General features: G+C 35.6%; 3 protein-coding genes across 5 annotated transcripts; 2 read left to right on the plus strand and 1 right to left on the minus strand.

Annotated features, from left to right (window-relative positions):
• The first annotated feature begins 1,902 nt into the window (after positions 1-1,902).
• LOC116022470 (transcription factor RAX3-like) lies at positions 1,903-3,808 on the plus strand. Its single transcript, XM_031263197.1, has 3 exons — positions 1,903-2,260; positions 2,494-2,623; positions 2,714-3,808. The coding sequence occupies exons 1-3, from the start codon at positions 2,125-2,127 to the stop codon at positions 3,564-3,566; spliced, it is 1,119 nt and encodes a 372-aa protein (XP_031119057.1). The 5' UTR covers positions 1,903-2,124; the 3' UTR covers positions 3,567-3,808.
• Positions 3,809-11,205: 7,397 nt separating this feature from the next.
• LOC116021985 (G-type lectin S-receptor-like serine/threonine-protein kinase At4g27290) lies at positions 11,206-15,099 on the plus strand. 3 transcript variants are annotated; one of them, XR_004099123.1, is made up of 7 exons: positions 11,206-11,534; positions 11,836-12,828; positions 13,429-13,685; positions 13,786-13,996; positions 14,078-14,304; positions 14,394-14,544; positions 14,623-14,754. XR_004099123.1 is itself a non-coding variant. In XM_031262525.1 (7 exons), exons 1-7 carry the CDS (start codon positions 11,219-11,221, stop codon positions 14,929-14,931), a joined length of 2,475 nt encoding a protein of 824 aa, XP_031118385.1. In that variant the 5' UTR covers positions 11,206-11,218; the 3' UTR covers positions 14,932-15,099. The 3 variants fall into 3 exon arrangements, 2 of the variants coding, with proteins under 2 accessions (XP_031118385.1, XP_031118392.1); XM_031262525.1 differs by having other exon boundaries at positions 14,078-14,315; positions 14,623-15,099; XM_031262532.1 differs by having other exon boundaries at positions 11,842-12,828; positions 14,078-14,315; positions 14,623-15,099.
• Positions 15,100-15,841: 742 nt separating this feature from the next.
• On the minus strand, positions 15,842-21,502 carry LOC116022060 (CSC1-like protein RXW8). Its single transcript, XM_031262615.1, has 12 exons — positions 21,253-21,502; positions 20,333-20,723; positions 19,742-19,888; positions 19,252-19,315; positions 18,919-19,128; positions 18,172-18,345; positions 17,595-17,893; positions 17,208-17,496; positions 16,845-17,123; positions 16,511-16,744; positions 16,244-16,421; positions 15,842-16,171 (listed from the first exon to the last, which is right to left on the minus strand). The coding sequence occupies exons 2-12, from the start codon at positions 20,611-20,613 to the stop codon at positions 16,098-16,100; spliced, it is 2,229 nt and encodes a 742-aa protein (XP_031118475.1). The 5' UTR covers positions 20,614-20,723; positions 21,253-21,502; the 3' UTR covers positions 15,842-16,097.
• Between the last annotated feature and the right edge of the window lie 179 nt (positions 21,503-21,681).

Here is a 21,681-nt window from a genome sequence, read left to right on the forward strand (position 1 = left end):
ATATATATATAATACATAAATAATTCTTTAAAAATATGAATGAAATATTTTTTTTAAAAAGAAGAAGAAGAAGGAGTATATAAGGTCAATAAAATGAGGCCAATGATGTGATAGTTGGGTATGTTGCAATGGTTAAGTGCACTGTATTCATCAATTTGACCATCCTTTATTTCATTTTTATCTCCATAATCTTTAGCTTCTTCCATAGAAACAACCTTAGCTTCTTCAACCCTCTTTTTTTCTAAGCCTCCTACATACGTGTTTGACATTCATAATATAGCTCCACAATCTTTCAAAAATTAGGATTAAATTTAAACTGTTTTTTGACAATTGATTTTTATGAATGAATATGTGTATGTATATAAATTAAACTTTTTTTTTTTGTTGTTGTATTTCAACCTTGTAACATTAATTTAACTTCACCTACGTGGTGTAAATAAGATGACTCTTTCCCATTTCCACATTAGCCCGAAATGTCAACTCTTTCCCACCCAGTACAAACATGCATAATTAGTCATTTTGATTTACAAGGAAGTTCACAGTTGCTACTTGTAAATGCGCACCGGATGGAGTCTGCCTTTTGACCTTCTCCGATTGTCGGATCAAGCGTTTATCATTATTTCAGCTGACAATGGGTAGCAAAGTAGGTCACAAGTTTGAATTCCATTGAAAACGTAACATGCTGTGTAGTTGAGGTTGGTAAGTGCTTGGAGGGAAATATTGGACAAAGTCTTGGAGGGTCGAATTTAGCATCCTGTCAAATTAAATTTGGAACGACCTTATGGTCATTGATTGAGGAAACGTGCAATGAGGACCTTTAAAAAAAAAAAAAATCGGTTTGAAAACGTTACGAGTTAGAGGGTGATTAGTTAATCTCCATAAATATTTTTACTAAATATAGGAGGATAATAAGTGAAAGGGTTGTTGTTTGTCAAGACATTTTCAAAAGCTTTAACCACTAGTTTGAATTGAGGAATGACGGATTCAAACAGAAAAACAGTCAACACAGTACTTGACAAGTTGACGAAGCCAAAGGGTAGCCAGGCCACAACCTTTCTGTACGCCATTCAGATTTGCTTTAGGTTATTTGGTGACCTAACAAAACGGAAATTTACCTTGTATTTACGATCGATGATGATGTTCTTATTTATCATCCACCAACGACGATGATGTCGTTCTTACTTCTTCTAGAATCTTTCCTGCTGGCTAGGGTTTTCATTTTTAAGATTAAATCTGGGGAAGAAAAGATCGAAACTATATTGACTTTGTTGTACTGTGTTTACAACTTCCATAGCATTTTCCTCTAACCTTCTAGTGCAATGGATAAGTTCTATCTTGTTGAATTGGATTTTTAATTAGTAAGTCTATCTCCCATGACCTAATGATGATCAAATGATTACTCAATGATGAAATATAAAGTCTTTCAATTTCCCCCCACCCCGCAAGGTCTAGCATGGAAAACAAATTAAGGGCAACACTAATCTGGTTTGTGCATAATATAATGAGTGTAACTGGGTAATTGAAGTATAAGAAAATAAAACACTGTCTTTGTGGCACCCGGTGTCCCGATTAACACTCCCACATGAATGATGGAAGTGGGTTCGAGTCCTGTTGAAGCACTCACATACATATGAAAGAGTCACTACATGCTATCTGAGCACAAAGTGCTTGGCTGCGCTTGGCATATGAGTAGTTTAGTTTAATATATAAATTAATTAATGGCGTAAGTCATTAAATATAGTACAATTAATGACTTGGAAAATCAAGTTTCAATCTTTTTCAACGGACGGTTAATTAAAAATTAATCAATTAATTAATGAACCATATATTTCCACACATTTCAAAGTCCTAATGTTTATATTTAATGATTCTGTGCTGAGAAATATGACAAGAAGAAGAAAACCCTCCCTTCCGCTCCTATCATATATCAATTATATTTTATGAACTAGCAATTACACTCATCATCGTCATCTTCTTCTGTCGATACCCCCTTTTCTGAATCATATAGCGCCACTCCTAAACACGTTTACCCTTTCTCTTTCTCTCTTTCTCTCTCTGCAAATTCTTATCTCAGGAAAGAAGAGAGGAGAGAATAAGTCAGCTGGCAAGAGGAAGAACTGAAGAATGGGTAGAGCACCCTGCTGTGACAAAAATAACGTGAAGAAAGGGCCATGGTCGCCTGAAGAAGATGCCAAGTTGAAGGCTTATATTGAAGAGCATGGAACCGGTGGTAATTGGATTGCTTTGCCTCAGAAAATTGGTACCTACTCAAATACTCAATCATCCTCAACTCTTTCTGTTTTTGTTTTTGCCTTTTGAGTTACGAGAAAAACTGGCTTGCAGGAAGGTCAATAGGCTGTTATTACTGGGAAACGAACTTGTAATTTTATGATTACTAAGTTAAAGAGTTGATTAACTTGACTGGGGTTAATCCTCTTTTTGTTTTCTTGATTTTCTTGCATGTTTCTTGAATAATTTTGTGTGCGTGTGAAGGGCTAAAGAGATGCGGGAAGAGTTGTCGTCTCCGATGGCTGAACTATCTCCGGCCGAACATTAAGCACGGAGGGTTTTCAGAGGAAGAAGATAACATCATCTGCAGCCTCTTTATAAGTATTGGGAGTAGGTAAAAATCCTTTTTTTTTTTTTTTTTTTGAAAAAAAATTTGAAATTTTGGGATTATATGATATGATTTTCCGGCCGGCGGTGGATTCAGGTGGTCTATAATAGCGGCGCAGCTCCCCGGAAGAACTGATAACGACATAAAGAATTACTGGAACACAAGGTTGAAGAAGAAGCTTTTCGGCAAGCAGCGGCGAGATCACGGCGGCCTCAAGGCCGGTAACGTAGCCCGGCAAAAGCAAGCCGAAATGAGAAAAGCCGCCGTCGCCGCCGCCGCCAGAGAAAACCCTATGATGATGATGATGGCTCCTCTCGCCAACACTAACAATAACACTCCTCCCTGGCCGGAGCTCCCGGTTCTCGACCCGATCCGATTCGCCCCCGACAACCAACCCGCTTTCAACGACCACCACTCCATTAGAAACCTCTTAATCAAGCTCGGCGGCAAATTCGGGGACGACAACGACAACAACGACGATCTTAAGCATAAAAACCTCGCTTTATACCCCACGGAAAATCCGCCGGCTGTTCTCTTGCCGCCGCTCTATCAACAAAATCCCATGAATCAAATCTCGTCTGCTCCGACAACCGAAACCTTAAACTCTCCATTCTCAATCAACGAATACAACATGGAAGCGGAAATTCGGAGCTTCCCAGGTGAGAATTGTTTCTACACCGACAACACTAACATCCCGCAGAAAATGGACGGTCTGGAATTCTTGTACGACAACATGTTAAGCAACAACAATGGGAGACTTGGAAGCAGTAGCGGAGGAGCCATGATGGACTGGAGTGAGATGATGAGCTATTGCAGCTTAGCATTTGCTCCTCCACTGTCATCTTACACAAGTTCTACTGTTCAACCCCCGGCGGCGCAACCTCACTCTGCGGCGGCGCTATTTGACGGCGAGGAGCTCATCAGCTACTCCGGGACGCCGCCGCAATAGTAACCTTAATTAATTGCCGTTATATATGTTCATTTGTACATTAATTATTACTTAGTGGGCACTGTAAAGTTTTCCTTTACGTGTTTAGTATGTATTAGAGCTGATCAGAAGTGCCTCAGGTTGTTCCTGGGTGACAGATTGCGGGTAAGAGCTGATTAGAAGAGGAGGGGTGAATGTTTCTGAGCTATGTTATTAAACAAACCCTAATAAAATTGTTGGACTATGCATGTTTATCCCTTAAATAGTTTCAGCTTTCTTCATCTTCTTGCCAAATTTCCTTAGCTTCCATTTTATTATTGGTTGAGTTGAATCTTTTTTGTTTTTTATGGTGAAATATATAAGTAAGTCTTGTTAGCAATGATTCCCATTGACTACTGATTCTAGAATGTGTCTATCAGGATAAAAATGTGTTGTGGCACCTAGGAAACTTTGTTGTTAATTAGTTTGTGATGCTAGCTAGCTTTGAATGTTACAGCTTATTTGAAGAAATTAATATGTTGTTGCATGCATTCTTTTAGTAGCTAGTAGCAAAAGCCTAACCTAGATTGTCCATAATTGATCGAGTTATTGCCAGTAGGGAGTTAAATTTGAAATTTTGTGGTTCATTAGCTAGCCACCTGTCCAATCAACTTAATCATCAGTATAACTTTACTTATTTATATTTGTATAGCAGACGTACTTTATCACTTTTTTTTTTTTGGAGAAATGCTGAATTTGTCTCTCCAAATCTCCTCCCAACACATTCACTATATGATCCATCAAGTCAAGTCTCACAACTCAAGTTCTAGTTGGACAAGTTCTCCTCGAAATTAAAATAACCCTTATATATATGGGTCACACTTGTGTGAGACCGTCTCACGGATTCTTATTTGTGAGACGGTCTCACACAAGTTTTTGCCTATATCTAAAAACATAATAAGTCTCAATCAAGGTTATACCCCTGGTTTATGTCCATTTTTTCCGTTAATTTTTGTTGTACCTTATGCTATAAAAGTTGTACTACATAATTTTTTGGACAGAAATATCCCTACCGTTATAACTTCTGTTATCTTTTCACATTATAATTACCATGCACATGCATACACAATATTCTTTCTTACATTCTTCAATGGTAAGTTTGAATTCATTTATATTTTAATTAAATATTACCATAGTTATATTTAATAATTTATCATTTCTATAATTCTTACTTCAATAATATATATATATATATATATATATATATATATATATATATATATATATATATATATATANAAAAAAAAAAAAAAGAAAGAAGACTATATTTAAACAAATTTTATTCATTTTCAAAACAAAAATATTGTAATACAACATTGAGTACCCTTAAAATTACAGTGGAATATATTCATCACAATGAATTTGAATTTCTTGTATTAATTTCAAATACATACACAACAAAAATTTTACTCGAATATCTATGAAACTTCGACAACTAAAAAAAATGCATTATATCTATTTCAAAATGATTTACTAATTAGGTTTAAATATTGGACACAGGTCTTCGGGCAAAGCGCGTAGAAAAAACTAGTATATATATATATATATATATATATATATATATATTAAAGATAATACTATTTTTCATAAAATTCTATATTCATCTGGCTAACTTATTGTAAATATAATGTATAAGTGATTAATGCATATACTAGTATACTACACATCAATATAATTGCATGGTGCATTTGTTATGATGGCAATGATTGAACTCTCAATGATAAATAAGATCAGAATTAATATTTCATCTCAAATGTTACTAGAAGATACATGTATTGGAGTGGATCGGACACACACAACCCTTTAATATAGTACCACATAAACACAGTCATAGTGTGAATTGTTTGGACGAAATTAAATGCTGGTTAAGTCGTTGCAATTACAATAAATATTTCGAGCACATACTATACATACATACATACACAGCAAGTTTGCTTACATAAAACAAATTAAAACACGTTGGCTGACCAGATTAATGATTGCACATAATTAGAGTTGATGACAGTTGTTGTACTTTAGACTATAGCTTTTGTTTTCGAGCTGACTTTGGTTCCTAAACACCTGTGTTGTTTGGTAAGGGCAGCCAGTTAGGTTATAGTTTGTTATGTATCCTTTGACATATGTAAGCCATGGGACACAGGTTTTTCTCTGTGCCACTTAATTCATCTCTTCTGTAGCTAGCTGTTAACGTACACTTAATCCACCTCAGTTAATCATCATTTGTCTGTCTCATCTGATCTAGTTAGTTGCAAGTTTTACCCATCTTATGATGATGATATGGACTTTTACTCACTGCGTACGTATTGCACATTAAAAATATGGGTTTTTATCAATTCTGTGTTGTTCAAAATTGGATGTATATAATCTTTGGGAGAGAGTCAAGACCTTGCCTAAATGGCAAGCTAGAATCTCGAGGAGTGGTGTACTTATCTGATTGTTTAATTATTGATTGTATGTTTACTGTTTCGAGAAAAAATTGACACTGGTTTATAAGTTATACGGAGTGTGTACACATTTGGGGTAAAATATGATTTTATATTGAGAATATACACATCCTCATTTCAAAAAGGTAGTATTATATTGGGTGGAGAAAATATAGTAAGTTGAGAGCTGTTTTTATCAATTTCAAGATCAAGCATTTACTACTACATCAAAAGTTATAGATAGTAGTTGTTGGTTTAGTGACTCGGGAGTAGTCACTTAGCGGGCCAACATATAACTGATTTGAGTAAATAAGATATAAATAACAGAAAGAAAAAAGAAAGAGAGATATAGTACTTTTTTTTTTACGTGGAAACTAAAAGGTAAAATCACATGTCTTTTTGGGCGGTGTGTCAAGCCAAAAATTCATTAATTTGTAAACATTTTGTACATGTATCACGGATTAGGGGAGTGCTTAACTATAAAGAAAATGTTGACTAGCCCCGCAGGGGCAGCTTAACTGGTTACAAGGATGAAATTTGAGAGCAAAGAATACTAGATGGTATTTAAGGGGTATTCAAGGGATATTAATAGGATAATAATGGGAAAATAATGACTAATTAATTAGTGGTTAATGGAGTTTTATGGGTATTTACGGGGATTTATGGGTAATAATTAAGGAGATCAGATTAATGGTTATAATTGGGTAATTATTTGGGGCTTATGGAAGGGTGTTGGGTATCAGTGAAGTCGCAACTTTTTTTTTTTTTTTAATACTTGTTTAGTAGTTAGCACCACATTTTTATGGTAGGATGTTGGGCGCGATCCTCTAAGTCTCCGCCTAATCGATGATGAATCAATATATACTAAACATGCAAAATGTATGAGCTAGGTTGAGGTTCACATACAGTATAGTAGTATACCCCTGCCTAGAAAATGTGCAATAATGTTTAATTTGGATGCTATAGAGGGAAGCAAAGGACATTTTGTCAGCTCTTATATATAGATATAGATGTTGGTATTTATGATGATTGAAGTTTGAAATATTAGGTGGTTCTTAGGTTGTTATTAAGTTGCATTATTAGCACTACCTCTTAGTTACGAAGGTAATCAAAGGAGTTTGGCATTATATGATAGGGGGAAAATAACAGTTTTGGAATTTCAATTATAAATAAATAGTTTGGTAGAGTTTATTTTAGAACTTATATCTTATTTTAACCTTATTATTTTTGTAAATTTGAAGCGCTATTCTCAATAATAAAATTAATTTTGTAGTTTAGATACTATAAATCATTGAATAATACTTTGAAAAATGCTACAAAAGTTTCAAAAATAACATTGAAAAGTTAATATTTTGAGTATTTGACAGTCAAAATTAACATGCATGTTTACCTTGCTTTTGGGGCTAATTTTACCACGACCTTAACATCTGAATGGCTAAATGTAATAATGGGTATAATTAAAAACTAAATTGACTATTTACTCATAATTGCGTGATTAAATTTTTTATTTTTGCAATATTAAAAAGAAGAAGCCCCTATCTATAAGGTAGGTTAGGAAAGTAGGATAGAGTTTAATTAGCCAAAGACAGCTAGGTTATATATATATGTCAACAATATCCAACTTACTTTTTGAATACACATTTTGCCTTTTGTTGAATTGAACAGTCATATGGAGACCCTTGTTACAAGGATTTTTTTGGGAATTGTAATTTGTATTTACTCCAATTCTTTAAATCAATTAAATATATAATTAATTAAGATTTCTTTTTAAATATAATAAATCAAATTAACAGCAATTACATTACTAATAAAAATAAGTAGAGATAAAAATCTATCGCTGAAAGTCATACATATATATAAATAATAATAAATAATAATTTTAACTAAAGTATGATCGAGTCAACATATTTGTAGACTTCTTAATTAAAGTAAATATCTTAGGTCAAATTCAAGACTAATATTCACACTATTCTAATTATCTTGTTAATTAGTCACATACTCACATTTTAGTATTTAATAGTTAGATTAAATGTAACCCCTTTAATGTAGAGTTGAACTATTATTGCATTGAAACTAACTTATTATAAATATATATAGGTATAAAAAATGTATATTTATTATATTATGTTATAGTGTATAAAAAGTAAAGGAAAGCCTAACATTAGTGACCAACAAAAATAGAACATTGACAAAGGACAAGAAAAAACAAGTGCATAAAATTCTGTAAAGTGAGAAGAGAATATCCCTTACTAGGAAAGGGCAGAACAGAAAGAGCCCCAAAGAAGCAACCAAAATTTCAAAACATTTGACCGTATTTTAATCACACTGTCAACTTAATGACGATAATAATTAAGCACGGGATTGGGATTAATCCGCGATTAACTGGATGGCATGGATTTGTATTCAGCTCCCATAGTCCTGACAATTGCCTAACGACGACTATCCCCGTGTTTATTTATAATATAAGATCATAATCTAGGATTATCATATGAATAATAATTCATGTTTGTCTTTTTTTAATTTGGTGATAATGACACTCACTAATGTAATGAAGATGAGATATTCCTTGAGAATTGTCTTGTCTGATCTCTGGCGCTGCAGTGCAGGAAACGTTAAAGTTGGTGATTATGTTATTTCGTGTATTGTTCCGTTGAAAAGCATGCTTTTGGGCTTGGAATTGTTTGCTTTTTGGGTTTATTCTGTCTACACAAGAGAACAACATAAATCCATTAGTATTGATTTATAACCTTATGTTAAAATATATGCATTAAATTCACCATCCCCTCACATATTAGACAAAGGGATTAATTAATTGTTTATTATCTGGATTATGGACTGACGAACGATACTACAAATTTTTATCTAATAGGCCTATTAGGCTTTGAGCCCAAAATATAATGGTGGTGATAATAGGCCCAACAGAGATGGAAATAAAGTAAAAACAATTTTGAACAGTTTTTATGCCATGGACCCAGGTCCACCTTGCAAGGTGGACCCCTGTCCATATTCACAATTTTAGATCTCAATACACAAAATTACAGAACTCAATATTTAAAATTACAGAACTCTATATTCATAATTAAAGAACTCTATATTTTACAGTATAACACAATTTTTGAATCTATATTCACAATTTTAGAACTCTATATTCACAGTTCTAAATATTTCAGACGCACGTTTTGGACCTGGGTCCACCTTGCAAGGTGGACCCGGGTCCATAGCATAATTTGTCACTGTTGAGTTGGGAGTGCATAAACACAAATACGCAATGCTATACTTATAATATACTCATGACTTATTTATTTTTTAAGTATAATAAGAAGCAAAACTCAATTTATTTGGTCACCTTCTTGGGGTTCTTGTAACATTACTATGAGATATCAATTATTGAACATCGGTATGGGACTATATTTATGAGCCACAATAAAATCTTGATGACAGTTTATGCCTTAATTTTCGTGATTAGAAAAGAAATGAGATTTTATTTCACACACTGGTTCAAATAAAAAGATGGTGGGGGATTTGAAATGGAGAAGATATAGTGGATTGGTGATTAATTGCACTGAAACACAAAACCGATCCAATGAACGTTCCGAATAGAGACAAGTCGTTGTACATAGTGGAAAGACATTCATTGACTTAATTGGACACCACCAGCCCATTACAGGCTTCAATAATTCTCTCCTTTCAAATTTGGCATCAAATCAATTGCACTGCACAATCTTCAAATTCAACCTCACTTGACCCGGACATTGACCTTCGAGATATAATTTAGTAGCAAGTTATATCCATTTTAAGAAATACTACGTACATATGTATACACTTTCATTTTCACATTTCCCCTCAGAGCACCATTATCAGTAGTGCTTTTGGAATTTTTAGTACAGTGAGTAGTGACATGTAGGAGATATAGTGTAAGAGAGAGAAAGTTGGGAACCATATGTAAGGAAGAGGTTATTTCAGAAATGTGGGACCCATTGCTTTTGTTTTTCGATTTTTACTTTGTTGCGTGAGCGTCACAGTTTACTTTTTAAATTACGTGAGTTCAATCTCCAATGGGCGCGTCCAGCAATCTTGACATTTACTTTCTTTTTTCTTTTTTCTTTTTTCTTTTTTTATAATCAGTTTTGTTTATTTCTTTTCCTTTTTGTTTTTAATCTTTCCTCCCGTATTTTCTTTCCTAATCACACTTACAAAAACTTTTCAAAAATCACAAAAAAAAAAAAACAAAAAAACCTTTACTATTATGGATGCTCTTATAAGATGTTGGTGAAGAAAAAAACACTTTTTTTTTTGTATATATTCGAATTGAGAAAAGGAAACAATCACTACATAAACAATCATTATATCATTAATGAAATGAAAATGTAGATCTCTTGCATAGGTCCCTATCTTTGTATTCATAATTAGCTTAGTTTTGAAAATTGAAATTCATATATACTGAAATAAAACTAATCTAATCATCATGTGGCATATTGAATCATCATATATATCATTTCATGCATGCAAGTCTGCTGGAAGATCCGCTGGGCAAGTCAACTAACAAACCAAAATAGAGATTTGTATATTTGTATGCCATACTACTAGTTTTATTATATTAATTAATACAATAAATTATTGATCAATTTTACATATATTTAATCTGAGAATAATTTAAATATTAAATTTAAATTATTTTCTTCTTTATAATTATAGGAGGTTGGTAATAAAACTTTTGAAAACTTTCAAAAACCATCCATGATCTTCATGTGTAAGGATGAGTTTATATCACCATTATTGTCTTATATTCAGAAGTTATAGCTAATACATTGTGATTTAGTGGCCGCACCTGGTTGCATTCCTATATGGAAGGGGTGTGTTTGATCGAGCCTAATTAGAGAACAAAGATATTGCATTGTAACAGAATTCTTGACGTATTTCTAGCCTGAAGTTGTTGATTCTTTTGTTTCCTCAACAAATTGGCCAATTCCATATGGGCTACAAGAAATGATAGTGCCTTTTCTTCTTTCCATTGCAACTTGCAGTTTAACAAAGACTATTCCATCACCCCCATTTGTGGAAAATATAATCTACCAAACCATTTCCAGATTTTGTCTGCTTGCTTTGCCGTGGACCCTCACCGCCTACAACTAAATATTTAAACATTATAATAATCCAAGCTTAATTAAGTGCTTAACCTACCTTCCCAAAAAAAAAAAGAGCTTAACCCCAATGGAAACTCTTTCTCTTCTCCTTCTGTCCTACCTACTCCTATTAGCTCCCAACCCCCAAATTTCCCATGCAACTGATTTCATTAATTCTTCTCAAATCTTTAGCTATGGCGACGCCATCAGTTCTTCCGGTGGACGCTTTGAACTGGGATTCTTCAGCCTCGGAAGTTCCGTGAAACGATACTATGTGGGCATATGGTACAAACAAATATCCGTGCAGACCATAGTATGGGTCGCCAACAGAAATGCTCCCATCCTCAATACATCCCAGGTTGTCCTCAAGCTCATTCCACCAGGCCGCCTCCTTCTTGTTCACGGTAACCATGTGATTATAAGCAATATTTTGGCATAGTTTTTCACTTTAATTAACTCCCATTTCATTCAATCTTTATGAATTTGGGACATAATCTATTCCTAATTCAATGATTTCTGGGTGACCAGAAAAATTTGCAGTCTTTGGTGTGCTTTTCAGGATAAACATAATTTTGTGGTCTTAATCTGACAAAAGACCCTAAGAATTGATGTGAATTATTCATAGTTGATAGCCTCAAATTAAGACTGCTCTGACTGGAGATTAAACTTGTCAACTTTACTTAATTGTATGATTTTTGATGGTAGGTACAGACACAAATGTTAATAATTCCACCATCTTATGGTCTACTAACACGTCAAGACCGGTGCGGAATCCGATAGCTCAGTTGTTGGATTCCGGGAATCTTGTCGTCAGAGATGCCGCCGACGAAAACCCGGAGAATTATCTCTGGCAGAGTTTTGATTATCCGACGCATACTTACTTGCCGGATGTGAAATTTGGGAAGAATTTCGTTACCGGTAAAGAGGTTTACTTCACGGCGTGGAAAAATGACGACGACCCTTCATCCGGAGACGTTACGATGCACTGTGATCCCGCCGGGTATCCACAGACCATCATCAGAAACTCCACGGCCGTGACGTACCGGACGGGGCCGTGGAACGGGCTCAGGTGGAGCGGAACACCGGCGTTATCAAGAAACCCTATCTACACCTACAATCTGGAGATGGACAAGGAAAAAGTATGGGTCGCATATCATCTTCTCAGAAACTCCGTTTATATCCATTTAACCCTCTCGCCGGCCGGCGTTTTACAGAGCGAGACGTGGGTGGAGCAGAGCAAGACATGGGCGAATTACATAACGGTTCCGTTAGATGTCTGCGATTCTTACGGAATTTGCGGCCCCAACGGCCTTTGCAGCATCGATATCTCCCCGGTTTGTGCTTGTTTCGACAAGTTTTTGCCCAAATATGAGGGGCCGTGGGACCGGACTCACTGGTCGGAAGGGTGTTTCCGGCGAACGCCGTTGAATTGTAGTGATGGATCCGACGGGTTTCTTCTCTACTCCGGGATGAAATTGCCGGATACCCGAAACTCGTGGTTTAACAAAACGATGACGCTTCAAGAATGCCAAAAAGTTTGCCTAAACAACTGTTCTTGCACGGCTTATACTCATCTCAATATAAGTACTAATCCAGGAACAGGATGTTTGCTTTGGTTTGATGATTTGATCGATACCAGAACACTTTCTCAAAACGGGCAAGACATTTACATTCGAATGGCGGCTTCAGAATTGCCAGGTAAATATTAAATTTTTCTACCAGAATTTTATTACTTTTATTCTCTAGTGTGACAAGATATAATAAGTTATCTTCATCCTATCCCGTGAGTTCAAGAACAACTTCAACATCAAAATTTGAAGTGAGGAAGTAAAATTTAAGAATCCAACGAGTATTTTTCTTTCTAGTTTCTACCATGTCAATAGTACAAAACATGACTAATAATAGTATACTTTATTGACGGAGATACAACTCAATAAATATTATATATTTTATCATGTAAATAGTGTCGAACTAGACTATGTAGGGTGTATTTGATTGACCGGATACCACTAATTAATAAGTAATAATGCCGACGGATGTTATTAAAAATCATTTTGTATGACTCCTAAGCTAGTTTTTTTTGTCTAAATGTTAAATAAATAAAGCTTGCTGACTTTTATGATACTAAGATACAAAATGTCCTTAAAAAACATTATAAATAATGATTGAACTTTACTGTGATGTAATTGAGTGGTTTACTCCTGTCCCTATCTAGACATTAAAATAATTCTATCCAGCAAGGTAACAAATTAAAAGTGGACCAATAATTAATTAATTATTCTATGTGGGTGCATGCAGTATCCAATGGAGGTTCAAAGGGAAACAGAAGAAGAGATATTCTTATTGGGAGCTTATTATCAGCATTTGGACTTACCCTGCTAGGGTTAGGGTTGATATTATATATTCGGAAAAAGAAGAGGAAGGAGAAAGGAGAGATGAGCACGCAGCAAGACTTTGAGCTGCCACTCTTTGACTTATCTACTATTAGTAGAGCTACGGATAATTTCTCTTTGAACAACAAGATTGGAGAGGGCGGATTTGGACCTGTTTACAAGGTAATTACTATGCAGATTTAGCTAGTAATAAGCAATAACTGCAAATAGTGTGTTATTTGTTATAGTAATTGTAATTATCGATCAAGCTTTGACTGAATAGGGTGTGCTAGAAGATGGAATGGAGATAGCGGTGAAACGACTATCGAAGAGTTCTACGCAAGGATTAGATGAGTTCAAAAATGAAGTTAGTTATATCGCCAAACTTCAACATCGAAATCTTGTGAAGCTTTTAGGTTGTTGCATTCAAGGAGAAGAAATGATGCTAGTCTATGAGTACATGACCAACAAAAGCTTGGATGCATTCATATTTGGTTTGTTTTTTTTAATCTCCAACACCATATTTTATAGCACTATATTGCACCATCAATATGAATATGTTTTTTTTTTGGTAGATTCAACTAAGGGTAAATTACTTGATTGGTCTATACGCTTCAATATTATCAATGGTATTGCTCGTGGGCTGTTATACCTTCACCAAGATTCTCGATTAAGGATAATTCATAGAGATCTCAAAGCCAGCAACGTCTTGCTTGATAATGACATGAATCCAAAAATATCGGATTTTGGCTTAGCTAGAAGTGTGGGAGGGAATGAGGTTGGAGCAAACACAAGCCACGTGGTGGGAACACAGTACGTATCTGTCTTTATTCTCATCGTTAACATCAATCATGCTTAAAGATATATAATTTCTTTGATTGAATGATACAGTGGTTATATGTCTCCGGAATATGCAGTAGACGGGCTCTTCTCAGTCAAATCAGATGTATTTAGCTTTGGAGTTCTTGTCCTTGAAATTATCAGTGGCAAGAGAAATCGAGGATTTTCTCACCAAGATCACTACCATAATCTTCTTGGCCACGTAGGTGTTCCATCATACATAAATCTCCCAATTTGCAAAGCTATCAAATAAAGTCTAATTTTTCTTCAAACTTAACAGGCATGGATGCTTTACAAGAAAGAGAGATCAATGGAATTACCAGATGACCATTTGGCTGTTTCATGCGATGCATCACAAGTTGAACGGTCAGTTCATATAGGTCTGCTATGCGTGCAGCAATGTGCAGATGACAGACCAAACATGTCTTCTGTGGTTATGATGTTGGCTAATGAAAATTTATTATTACCTGAAGCTAAAGAGCCTGGTTTTTTTACTGAAAGAAGGATAGCAACTTCAGAATATTCTTCCAGCACTCAAGGAGGGAGTTCAGTAAACGAAGTCTCCATTTCTCTCCTAGATCCCCGCTAAGATTAAGTGACACAAACACATTATATTTCTCTCAATCTTATTATTATGATTCTTGAAATAGGTTTATCCTTTATGTTTTACTTGCAAATCACCAAAGTACATTTTCATTTATTTTTTGTTTTTGTTTTATTTTGGTACCTCCATAAATACACTTTTCTTGGTTCGTTATTTGTTACTTTTAATCTTTTGACTATTATTTTCTTTATGTTCCTCTAAGTCTAAATACACACTATTGTTACTAAAAATAACTCGTAGTCAAAAAAACCGTAACAAAATGTAATTATTTTCTTTTGCCACCTAACCTTAAAATCACAAGAAGCATTATACAAAGCATATTTTCTTTTGTCACCTAACCTTAAAATTGCAAGAAACATTATACAAAGCACAAAGAGTCAATATCATACCCATTGTGGTGGAACTCACAATCTCCCACATGAGAGAGCAACTTGGTGTTATTGGACCACAAGGTCTTTGTCAAAATTTATACTTCTTATTTGGTATTGTTTTGTGTCGTTGTGGTGGCAACTGTCATTTGCCTTTAAACGTAGTTTTGTTCAAGTTTGCCTTATGGATGAGAACACGCTTATGGGAACAGTATTAATGGCAACGAAGACTAAGATGACGACCCATCCTTTTTCCAATTTTCCCCGTCTATCACTCACCCCAATTTATGGACTATATTTTTGATCGATTCAATACACCCGAAAGTAAAATAATAGTGTTAGATGCCTTAATTTTCGTGGGATTTTGTTTCACACACTGGTTCAGATAAAAAGATGTGGGGATTTGAAATGGAGAGGATATAGTTGATTGGTGATTGATTGAACTTAATGAAACACAAACCAAATCCTATAACCCACAAAGACGACGACCCATCCTTTTTCCCTGTCTACCACTCATCAGAGCCCAATTTGATTGCCCGAATTCCCCTTTTTCCTTTTGTATTAAAAATCAAAATTGTTGTATGAATATTACAGATTACCTTTACTATATGTACAGACATGCAGTGGGCTCCAAATGTACATGTTTTCTTCTCATCTCTTTCCGTTTATATTTGCAGGCTTCATCAGCTCTTGAGAACAACAATGTACTGTTACATTTTCACAATAAATTTGTGTCTCTCTCTCCCTCTTCTCTTTCCATGCATGCACTTTCTGAGCTTTCTCTTACTTGCCCAACTCTTCAATCTCTAAGTGTGTGTGCCCATTCCATGATCCCGGCATGTCAGCTTTAAAAGCCCCTGCAACAGCGCGGCCAAATCATTCATGTTCAATTCATTCTACAGAATGAAGGTAATTTAAGTTGATCGAACCTGGATTCCCATCGTCTTCTACTTCTCGAAACATGCTGTTTTGTTCCTTCAAGGGATGAGGGTTACCTAGAGTGACTGAACTACTTCTTCTGAACTGACAATAAGCCGATGTCACTTTATGGTAGATCTCTTTCATCCGCCCTTCCTGTTCGTCCTTCCTATCCATGTCAACAAGGATCTGCATTCCAGAATAATATTGCAGAAGATAAACAATTAGAGGCGTCTCTAAATTTTTTTCGCAAACAGGTTTCTGATAAGTGCAAGTACCTGTGCAGGGTTGTTTCTGAATACCGGATGAAACCTTTGCCTGCAATACTCGTTGAAAAGGAGTGTGCAGATTATCAAAGGAAACGTGAAGCCCGATGCCACAGTCGATTTTTTGAGCCCGAAGACTCCCAAAGCTATGATTTGTGTCAACACCAATGAGAAGATCGTTGCCTTGTGCACAATGATCCAATAAAGACCCCCGGTCTGGTACTTTGTAGCATATACGTTGAGAATCTGAAAAGTTTAATTTGCACGCAGCATATATAACGGGAGCAATGGAGGTTAATTATTCGGATATGCAGACAGCGTAAAATAAATAAAAGATCAGACTTACCTGATTGCGGTATACAATGTAAGCAAGGGCAAAGTAAACCAGCAACGGGAGCAAAATTAGAGGTGCGAGGATAGAACAGGTATATCCGAGGAGCGCAAGGAGGAGGATCCTAGGAAATTCAGTGTGATATGGGAATGTCATGGTTCCATAAGTTGACTCATCCTTGTTCGAGAGAATATATCTATAGAAAAGGTTGCAGAGAATTCCGAATGGTTGCATCAGTTCACAGAACAAACTTGCCCACCCCGACGTCATAACATAAGTTATAAAGAAGGTCGCCTGCAAAATATTAAATCACTGTCACACACTCGCAACAAACCATCCATTCTGTGAGAGAGAGCGAGAGAGAGAGAGAGAGATAACCGTAGTTGGAACTGCTGTGGCAAGGAGGTTAGGTAAGTCTCTCAGATTTTTACCCAGCTGAGCAATAGCACTCCATCCATCGATTACAGACCCTGAAATTGTCTGTGCGAAGAAAACATTCCAAATCATGAAGTACAAAATCTTAACGCATGCACTCTTCTTCCTGCCACTACGTGAGATTGAGCCTTCCATCGTAGAAAACAACATCATTATCGGAGGAACCATGTAAGAAAACAATATTAACACGACACTTGGTAGATATCCTGTAACAAGTTGAACGACCAACTTCCTGCAAGTAAAGAAAAGAAACACAATCTGAGATGATGCTGAATTCTAGGATTAATAGCTAGCTAGCCATAAGACAATATCCGGATAGGAATACTTCACCTCTTCAACGACCCTTTTAGAAATGGAAATGCATGCTGCAGCTTATCAAGATGAACAAGGCCTTGGGTTAGAGACACTGGCACAAGGAAGAAGGCCACGAAGAAGAAGGAAGCCACAAGAATAATAATTTTACGAATCCAAAGAAGCCTATACGGTACGTAAATGTTTGACCAATACATATCTCTTGGTTCTGGAGCAAGATCTGTAACCCATAACATTGGATTTGGAGATTTAATGCCCTGTGAAGCAACCGAAGCAGCATACCGAGTCCTGAAAAAAACTAAAGCAGCTGCACATTCCTACAAAAAAAAAAAAAAAATCATTTGCACACTTATGTTAGGATCCTGTTTACCTAAAACGAAAATGAGCAACTTGACACTTCCATTTTGCGCACAGAAGGGACGGAAGCAGAGAATTTTATTAGTGGGGAAAAAAAGTGTAATTCTTATAACCACTATTTAATAGCATGCTATGTCTATTCTTATAAGCAAGTACTAATACTGGGGAGAAACACAATTAGCAAATAAAGTTAGGGCCACAACTAGAAAGACATGCAAAGTTTCAAAGCATCTATTACCTGATCTCTAAAATGCGAAACAAAATCACTACTTTCTTGATCACTTTCAGAGGAGGAATCACTAGTAAGGATCCTGAAAGATGCTGATGTTCCACCACAGATGCCGCATCTCAATAATCTCCCATGCCTTTGAGGGGTTGATTTTAGCATCCTATAAAATTTTTCTGCATCGGTCTGCGGTTATATACACACAATATCAACCATTAATCAACAGAAACTCACAATTTGTATTTTGAACAACTATACTGGCTAGCAGAAGGGGAATATTTAATTTAGTACAATACTTATTTTCCCTCATTCATGGCACCCAAGAATACTATGCCTTATTTGCCAGCACGCATGTAGTCAATAATTTCATAAACAGCAAAAAAAAAAAACAAAAAAAACGCAAGCAGCTGAATCAAAAGTCGAAAGGGGTCAAATCTTTGTCCTCAGTGGCTCAGCAGCATAATCTATGAGGCTAGATCTAATGCCTTCATAACAATGATTCAAGCTTGATTCCAAATAATCCAACAATGGCTGGGTAAGGTTCTGATCAATTTTAGCATGACAAGCCCATCACCATGGTTGTGCAACTATTTTCTTAGACCATGACTACAATGTAGTGTGTCTAAGCCAAATAACAAGCATGACGTTCCCAGGATAAGAAACATATATCAAATTAAAGAAAAAATCTTTTTCCAAAAAAAAAAAAAAAATCATAAAACCATCAGCAAACAGTCAGAAAAAGGTCTATCAGATACTTACCACCAGTTTCTGAACAACACCCGACCGGTATATGATTTGATGAGATAAATAGCTTGATGAATAATAACTTGTAAAGAATTTTGCCACCAGCTCACTGTATGCTTCTTCTTCAGACCATGGGACACCACGAACAAGAACCGTGAAATAAGATGGGTTGGAAACAGATGAACTAATGTAAGCCAACCTCATTTTCGTGATGTATTTGAATTCCTAAGAAAAAGTGGCAAATCTTCAATGATGAAAGAAACAGATACTTCTTGAAAGCTTATGTGTTCTGTGGGTGTAAAAAAAATTACAGTAATAGATAACAGATATGGCCTTGAATATCCTTACAAAGTATAGGAGAATGCAAGTAGAGAATGAAATCACGTATAACGCTAGGCAATGAGCCCAAAGCCTGACAAGGAAAATTGAAGACAACAAAAGTAAGAACAATTGCAAACATAAAAAGATGGGAAGCAGGAGGTAAATAAAAAGTTCAAACAATGGCAAGTTTGTACAGTATGGATCGCATTATAATAAATCCATCCAAGATACAGTAATAATTTCTCCATAGACAACAAAATTAACTCTGATTGCTTGCAAAATCTGTCCTCGCGTCCTTAGAATGGTGTTTGTTAAGATACAATCAAATGATGGCCATTGGGTCAAAAGATACAACCAAATAATTTTTCAAACAAATGGTAGACATTTAGTCAAATGCAGGTTATCTTACATAGTGCACCAATGTTTGTAAATTTGAAAAGATAACATCCTAATTCATCTGAAAACTCAGGGTTGAAATGATGTAGATTGTCAATATCAGAAGATATATGTATCATACCACTGAGATCCTTCCTTGACATTTTCAATGGTGAAAATCTCCAATGAGTCCCCAGGAACCAACTCGTGTGCTACATCCTGCCCGAAATAGTTGAGTGGCAGCACAAGGAAAAGGCAAATGGAAGCAGCAATGGAGAATATTCGGATACTGTACATAATAAAGCACAGTTAAATGTAAGCAGTGGAGGATCAAAGTAAAGCAGTAGAGAAGGTAAGAACAGTTGAAAGCAAAGACCTAAGAAAGATGAAGGCAATCATATGCAGCTCTTAGATAAGTGTTCAATATGAATTTCAAGAATGAAAATTGTTGATGTTGGCATAACGTTACAAGGTTTAGTGTGAAGGAAAACAATCCCTCATATCATCTGTACCTCAGTATATTTCAGCATCAGAACCAAAAACAATCCTTCTCAACCAAAGCATTAAAACAGTCATGGCTGATTGATCTAATATCCATTAATAGATTCCTTTGTCTAATATAATTTCGCGGTGAGTACTACTAAGTAGTGAAAACTTACAAAAACTAAAAATAAAGACAACAAAGAATTTGAGGAAAAATTAATTTAGTAAAAAAGAAACAATATGAAATCACCTGAAAACAATTGTACGATCAAAGACCAGAGCATCCAAGCCTCCAGCAGCATGTATTTCTTCATCAGTTGACTCCCATGCCTTCAGTATCCAACTAGGAGAAGGGACAAATCGTTCAAAACAAAGAGGGTCAGGACGCTTTAGTCCCGCATGAGAAAGCTTCTGTCCAAAGTACACACTGAACAGGCTTGGTTGCTTCCTTAAAACTGAATACAGAATGAAACAAACCACACACACTACTGTGTTGATACCAGCAGAGGTTAAGAGTGCAGATAGAATCATCTTTGTTCAGAATACAATACGTAATCTTAGGGCAACTCATTTGCAAAATCATCCATCAAAGGCAAAGAGTTGCCACAAAATAAGCCCCGGTGTTCTCAGAAGCCTAGAAGCTGCAAAAGTAAAATAACAAAATCTTAAAAAGTTAAGTTCTTTTCTCTGTTGGTACAGGCAGTTATCAAAATGAATTTATATATATAAAAAAAAATTATGCATAATGACAAACCACAGAGCATACAGAAGCAAACAAGCAACAATCCGTTGCCATGTCCCCAACTTATAAATGATTTCTCATAGAAGAGCAGAGCAATAACTTGTTTCAATTGGCTTCAACTAAGTCCTTCCAGTTTGACAACTATACTCAACTTTATAAATGCAGGATTAAGAAAAGTTGCAATTTTTACGTTTCCGAAATCGCAGAAATAATTATTAAGCAATAACAACTAAATCTTTTCGCATACCCACAAATGATCTCCTTCTACAACATAAACCAATCCATTACTACTCCCCCAATGTTCAAAGACCGATAAATAATGCATCGCTAATAAAAATATCGAAAGCAAAAGAAAACATCAATCGCCCCGTTTTCAAACGAAAAAGGAAAGCAATAGATTTAACAAACAAAAGGGGACAAATACTTACCCTTTTAAACGAAAATCGTGATGTTGCCTTGAAGGGATATATGAAAGAAAGATTGCTTTGGATTGGGAGGGAAAAGAGAGGGCAAAAAAGGGAAAGAGAAAAAAAAAGATTGAATTTTGGTTGAAAAGGAGAAGAAAATGAATGAAAGAAACCCTAATGAATGAGATTCTATCGCGAATCAAATTTGGGTTTGGGATTTTCATTGAAATTGAAATGCGGAAGAAGTGGGTGGTGAGACAGATGCGATTTGCTGGCAATTTGAAAGAGAATTGGAAAGGCGCGTCCATTTGTTGCTTCTACGTAAGATTGAGTTGGCAAAACAGAAAACACTCTGGTGGGCCCAACTGAAAAGCCACGTGTAGTGCAAGGATGATAGCCTGTCCAAACGGCTAAAAACCGACTTAACCGTCGCTTGCTTTAAACTCTTAA

This window comes from Ipomoea triloba, chromosome 1 (assembly GCF_003576645.1).
Source record: "Ipomoea triloba cultivar NCNSP0323 chromosome 1, ASM357664v1".
NCBI classification, from domain to species: Eukaryota; Viridiplantae; Streptophyta; class Magnoliopsida; order Solanales; family Convolvulaceae; genus Ipomoea; species Ipomoea triloba.